At 42.9% G+C, this 6,972-nt stretch overlaps 1 protein-coding gene across 1 annotated transcript; it reads right to left on the bottom strand.

The window, feature by feature from the left end:
- Positions 1-1,189: 1,189 nt before the first annotated feature.
- Positions 1,190-5,942, bottom strand: CCNA1 (cyclin A1; the record flags this gene model as incomplete). Its single annotated transcript, XM_010014757.1, has 7 exons — positions 1,190-1,434; positions 1,774-1,907; positions 2,569-2,682; positions 3,591-3,795; positions 4,428-4,651; positions 5,356-5,477; positions 5,699-5,942. Coding segments are annotated over 7 exons (1,095 nt in total), but the record flags the coding sequence as incomplete, so codon positions are not given.
- Between the last annotated feature and the right edge of the window lie 1,030 nt (positions 5,943-6,972).

Below are 6,972 nucleotides of genomic sequence, written 5' to 3'. Positions count from 1 at the left end.
AACAAGTTAGTCATTAGCATTACCTCCATTTTGGAGAAATACAAAGGTTTGCATTGCTAAGAGGATTTACCATCTGCAACAGGGAGGAGGCAGGGGGAAGAAAAAGTCTTACACATTGAAGGAAGTGAAACTTCCGAAGCTAAGATAAGCCTTGTGACACACACACTGGTATAATCAGGTTTTAAAATTAAAGTAAGAGACTTGTTAGCTGGTACTTACTAAGCCTGCTGAATTGCACGTTAATGTCAAGTGTTAAGCATATTCTTGCTTGGAAACACAATGTCCTGTGAAGATGATTCCCTTAGGAAACAGTAAACACTGAAGGTTCCAAACTCTAATAGTAAGAGAATGCCTTAAACTTACCTTGCCATTTAGATGAGTTGAATATAGTTCTTTACATCTTGACCAGCATGACCAACCTGACTACTTTGGACAGGGGTTGTATTTAAGAGTACTCAAGGTAGCTTTTTGTTTGTTATTTAAAAACACTAGCTAATGAATAACTGGGGGCACAAGACAGCATAGCAACTCAGGGTAAGATAGTCCTGTCTCATGCACACACCCCGCTTCCTACCAAGTGAGGTTTCTCTAGACTGCAGAGCAGACATGTTGAGCAGTGCTGTACTTGCTGGAAAGGTCATCTCACAGCTATGCCTTAAGACTACTCAATACCACAAGCATGACACAACAGTCATCTAGCTCAACTCCACTGCTCCAGTACCTCAGTTTTTAGCATTGTTCTCTATTGCAGTTTGTCCACCAGTGTTTGAAGCGTTCCTAAGGCTCTGCCAGCCACAATCTCCCCTTCTTCTAGCTCTCTGCAGAGCAATCCTCCTATTCACCTCCATGAAGGAAAGCTTGTCTCTTGGTCAACATTGATGTCTCCTACACACAAATTCAGTGTTCACAGACCATGTGCATCTGGATGTTTTTGCTGTGATAGAGCAAAAAAGTTGCAGAAAATCAGTTCTGTTCATAACCACATGATTTCGTCTCAGAAGAGGAATAACCAGATAAGATACTGCAGCCAGTCACCTGTGTCTATGGGGATGTCAGGTTGTTTTGGTTCAATCCACACTATCCACTCCAGCTACCTTAAAAGCCCTTTTCTGTAGAAAACCATAATCCTTTCCACTCACTGTCACTGCAGATATTAACTAGAGTCAGAAAAATTCACAGAGGAACAAGATAATAAGATATTTATTAAAAGTGCTGTCAGTTTATAAAGAGCTGTAGTGTAATACCCCCTTTTTAAAGGGGTATCCAATTTAAAAATGCTAGCTAAAAACTATTCTGATCACTATGGTTACAGACACATGACCTCTATAAAATGTTATGGGACTGACTGGGACAACGTAATCTTCAAGTCCAGGATCCAGTCTCTATTGTAGAGGAAGAACTGCTGGGGGCTCCAGAAGAGACACCTGCAGGTACCTGGAATAAAAATTTAATCACTACAGATAGTAGTTTAGCTAACAAATTTAAAGATACCACGTTACACTGGGATGAAAATTGACGCTGGGGAAGGAAAGAACCACCCTGCAACATTACAGAACTGTTATTCACTACTGCTGTATGCTTATGTATGAACTACTCTTCTGATAGAAGGTTTTCCCCTAAAGAGTCTGAGACAGAGGCTTCTGTTTCAGGAACAGAAGCTGACCTCTAGGAGAAGTTAGTCAGCTACAGAAGCTGTAGCCCAAGGTGCTAAGCCAGAGTTATCCTGTGCTTATAGCCTCCAAGTTACAAAACATTGTCTTCCTGGTTACTCACTTTGAGTGCTTATACTTCTCCTTAATTGCTTGCAGTTGGCAATGGGGAGCATCAAGGCATGCTTTATGCAGATCAGTCAGGCAAGGCACTATCTCACTTAATGAATACCCTGTGAATGCAGCAAGTGTTTCCGGCTGGCCAGACGAGAAAACACAGTGTTATTTCATTGTAGGCATCGTCCATCTAGGAGATACATTTTCTACAAAAGCAGAAACCATTTTCACTGCATCAGTGCTCACACTAGATTTTTTAGGCTTGAAAAGGATTCAAGTGTATCCCGCCACCAGTTTCACTCTAGGTCTTCCTTGGTGTCAGATCTGACCAGAAGCTCCTTCTGCTCTAAGCATGTGGAATTCATTACATCTCTTCTGGGTCCCATTCTCTGCCAAAGCTGTTACTCTAACACTCAGCTGAGAGGCCTATCAAGGCCTGCATTAAAGCTGCCACTCGGTGCAATCACTCCACTCAAGTGGATACATTCAGGTCTTCCCTCCCACCTAGAAAGCTCCTGAATGGTATTTGGGGGAGAAGTTCTAGAGGTTAAAGACTAACAAGGTCTTAGGTAAAGACTTGATGTAATTGAGCAAGACAGCAAGGTCTCTCATTTCAGAAATGAGATGATATTTCAGGTTGATTTAACATTAATTTATAGTTCCATTAGATCAGGAAAAGCTACTCATCCTAGGATTTCAGCCTTCATAACATACTTTGAAGCTACTCCTTCTGCTTTTCAGCCTAATTCTAATGATAACACAAAATGCTTGAGCTACTCATTAACGTACAGTTAATTCTTACCCAGAAAGACCTGTTCACCGTATAGTTTGCTAGACAGTAGGCTGCTGCAGCAGTTTGCGAAGGAAGGTACTTCAGAAATGGATCAGCTTCAAGCAGACTCAGTTCTGCAAGATACTGAACAAAAAACCCACAGGTCTTTCAAACAGCATGAGCCTAGCTGGTACAATCTGTTCAATACAGAAAACACCGGAAATTGTCAGTGGTCTCAGTTTCATGTAAAAAGCATGAGTTGTACATCAGATGGGTAGAAATAGCATCCTAGTCCTGCCAATCTTACAGAGGAACCTTTAGCATGTTTCAGAGGAGACAAAGACTACACTTTGTCAAAGCCTAAATAACCTACACTTATATGAGGTTCTGTCCCATCAACAGCTCTGATGTAAATCTACAGGTAAGATACTTAGAAAATTCATGTTCCTATCCTCAAAGGCTTTTGTTCATACAGGTTGATCTCACTTGGAGATCAGGGATAAATGGACAGCTCTAAGAAATAGAATGTGAGCTCTGTTCGAGCAAAGCCACTGTACAATCCTGTATCCCTTGCAGGTAAGCAGCAGGTCAGATATGTGCCATAGGCTTGGCTTAATCAGTTTCCAAGCAGGGTTGCCTATGCAGCTAAACAGGTATATATACTGTGTCATTGTGTAGCAATAGGTAGTACCACCATGTCCAGGGCAGACTTGCTATGTAGACACTCTTCAAAAAACAACCCGATTTCTACCACCCAGCTGCTTAGTCAATGCATTACTCCCAACCAGACAGATAGAAATCTTGAGTTTGGTTAATGAGACATTTATCCACCAGTCTCACAAGCCTTCTACTGAAGGTAGTAGGCTATAAAACATCCAGTTTTAGACACACTGCAGTCTTAGATAAGACTTGGCATGAGAAAAAGAGCATCTTCTCATAGAGCATAGTATAGTAGCACAACCTGTATTTAACGAAGTTATCTGAGCAGACAAGTGGTTCTGCTTTTAGGATCACTTCTCCTCCCACAGTCCTAAAAGGAGAATAACTCATACCCTTGCAAAGTTCTCTGTCTTCATACAGACTCCATGTCTCTGAATATACTGAAGGAGGAACTGGTTGATGGTTGGGGCTGTTAGGTCAAAACCCAACACTTTGAGAAGCAGGTGTTCCATTCTTAGCAGCTGCCTCTTTGTGTAGGTATCATCCGTTATATATACAAATTCATCCACTTCTGGTGGGTAAATCTCTTCATACTTCCTGTAAAAGGAATATAGAAGACATTGGCCAGCTTGAAAGTTATGGTAAGACAAAGCTTTCTGCTCGACCCATACCAGGATGAGCACATGACACTACTAAAATTTGTGTAGAGCTCTTATTTTAGTCCTTCCTCCAGCCTAGTTTAATTTAATTTCAAATTTGGGCAAAAATGTTTAGAGCAACTCCAAGTCACCAGTCTAGATAGAAACATACTACACTGCTAGTTCTTTACTAGTAGCAAGATCTCAGAGTGTACTTCAGTAACAGTGAGCTCCAGACAAATCCCCATGTACAGGCTGTGTTGGGTAACCTGTCTACTTAAAGCAGTTGCAGGCTAGTTGCAGCTTGCAGCTGTGAACCTACTTTAGCCTTTCAGAGTAGCAGCCTAACATAGCAGTGGTTTTGCTACTGCTGTTATGCTTACAAGTTTTCCCCACTACAATTCCTCACATCACAAACACGAAAAGTTTAATTTTGCTAGCACCAAAGTCTGCAAAGCTGCTAATCTTGAGACATCCTGAGAAGCTATCTACCACTGCAAGCTTTAGTCCTTCAAATTAAACTGAAGACTCATTTAAAAAAAAAAAAAAAAAAAAAAAAGTTTTAGCTCCCAGATAAGGAGATAAACTTACGCAGCCAGAAGAATTGCTGCTGTTCCTACAAGCTGCAGCTTCCCTCTGAGAACAGACATGCAGGAAAGAAACCTGTCCAGGAAGTTCACCGCTAAGTACAGAGTCTCTGTGCGAAGTTTATATTCTTCCCCAACTTCCACCAGCCAGTCTACCAAGATGGCACGCATTCCTGTTGTGATATCTGGTTGTTTCTTCATGTAGTAGGGCTTGGGCCTGAATCGTACCTGTGGGGAGAGAGAGTTGGGGAATCAGGATGCTCACCCTGAAAAGAGCCATTGATGGCTGAGCTGATTAACATTCTTCATACTTATACCAAGAGGAACACGAGTTGTTACATTATTAATAAGTCATTACTACTAACCACAATTGTAGTGCCAATAGCATTAACTAGTAGCATCGCTAGAAAGTAGTATTCCTACACTGAAAAGATAAGGGCTACTGTTTTAGTAGCAGAATAGTAAAAGAACTTCTGAACTGTGGAAAGTCTTTGCCATCAAGCACATACAAGCCATTCAGAGGGACCTGGGAATGAACAAACCACATTTCCCCCCCACCCCTTCTTACTGGGAGAATGCCCTCTAATGCTCTGATACAGAAAGGTAGGAAAAAAACACTATAGCAAAAGAGATGTCAGTGACAGCTGACACATCTGACTGCTTTAGTACTTTTGCAGCATTCAACTCCCAACTGCAAGAATGATTTCTCCATCCCAAGGAGTCAAGAGAAGGTAGAGTAGGGATTTTCAGGGAAAAGAGTAATCATGAAAAATCTCATCACTGTCTACATGCTTCAGAGATGGCTTTTGCTGCTTGCTTTCTCTCCTTCGTAGTTCAGCCTTGGGTTATCCTGGGGCAGCTGTACCTCTTTCCAGTATTGTAGTCCATCACAGAGACCACAAATACCTATAAGCTTGTTCCAAGGTACTCACTTCAGCCTCTCGGAGGTACTGATGAATGTCTTCTGCATACTCTCCCACAGTCAGAGTTACAGGATCTACCATGTGATCCTCAGGCTGGGACTGGAAGGACGTATCCACTACCATAGGAGATCCTAACAGGTAAAAGGAAGCAGCAAAGACATTTGTATAATTAGCCTCTTCACCTTCTCCCGCCATGTCTAGAAAGTAAGTTATTTGCCTCATCTAGACACATTCCAAGTTACTTTGAAGTGTTATTTATTGTAATACAAGCTACTTGCTAGGTTATCAGCATCACAATTCAGAACCACCCTACATGTGCTGTGGGTACCATCGGAGTTGTAACAGGAGCTACCTGTACTCAGATCCAGCAGCAGGTGGATACTGGATGTCATTGCACTAGTATCCAGTTCACACAGGCTTGATTCCACCTCTTCAGCCACTTGGCAGCTGTAGTTTTCTTTTTCTTCTGGTTCATCCTCATAGATAGCAAATGCTTGCTTTGACACAGCATTGACCATTTGCTTGGGTAATTCATCTTTTCCAGATGAAGGGACAGTGTTTTCACAGCCAGAGAAGCGTCTGGTAACAGTAACACCCTGAAACAGAACACACAGGCTGTGGGAATGCAACTCAGGAAGAAAACAACAGTAAGTATCATTTGTTTTAGTAGAGAGAAAGCACTCTCCTTGCCTAAGGAATCACTAATACAAGCCTGCTGGAAAAAACACCAGCTACAGCTGGTGCCTCAGAAATACCCCTTGTTGCTGTCTTGATGCAATAAACTCCTCATCAAAAGAACGAGGTGTAGTGAAAGTCAGGAACCAAGGGAGCAACCTCATCTCCAGTGCCCACCGCCAAGGTGAGAGCGGCAAAGGTGCTGCTCAGTTCCTAAGGGGATGGCAAGTGCAGGATCTGCTCCACATTCTGTTCTGGCAAGGAGCAGCTGCTTTCCAGTGCAGCAGGTTAAAGAAACAAAATGAAGTGCTCAGGCACTGTCACAGGTTTGTGAAGGGCTTCACCTGCAAGAAGGTATTTTATGCTGAGTTACAAACCCAAATTTGAACTTTTGAGCTCAAGCACCACCTCTAGGACTATGGTGTGTGACCAGGCTGCAATCCTTCACACCATCTGCTGTCAGTAAGCCAGCAACTGAGTTAGGGGCTTTGCACTGCCACAGTCATGAAGAGCTCACATACATATAACAGCAGCTATTTTAGGTCGTGTAAATCATCACTGTAACACTTCCTCTGCCACACCAGCAGACCCCAAGAGGGCTCCAGGAACAGAAATGCAGGCAGACACCCTGCTATGAGTTTTAGCTTCTTGAAGACTCTGGCATGCTGAAAGGAGCATGGCCAGCCACACGGCAAAAGGACGTTTGGGTAAGCATCAGTAAATGAACCTTTCTTGAGCCATCCCCAGCACTTTTAGAGGGTATGCACCCACATAAAGCTTCACCACGTCTCCCTTCCTTCCAGGGTGGATTATTTGTTCAAAGTATTTCCACGGGGAAGCGACTGCAGATGAGGACCGAGCAGTTACTAGCGGGTTTCTCAGAAAACTCACGTTCATCAGCTGGAGCCGGACGCAGCTCCTTACCCGGCCGTCCCGGGCAGCCTCGAAAGA

Source organism: Nestor notabilis, unplaced genomic scaffold, assembly GCF_000696875.1.
Source record: "Nestor notabilis isolate BGI_N333 unplaced genomic scaffold, ASM69687v1 scaffold5260, whole genome shotgun sequence".
NCBI lineage: Eukaryota > Metazoa > Chordata > Aves > Psittaciformes > Psittacidae > Nestor > Nestor notabilis.
The sequence above is the reverse complement of the archived record's forward strand: the minus strand, read 5'-3'. Positions and strand labels throughout refer to the sequence as shown.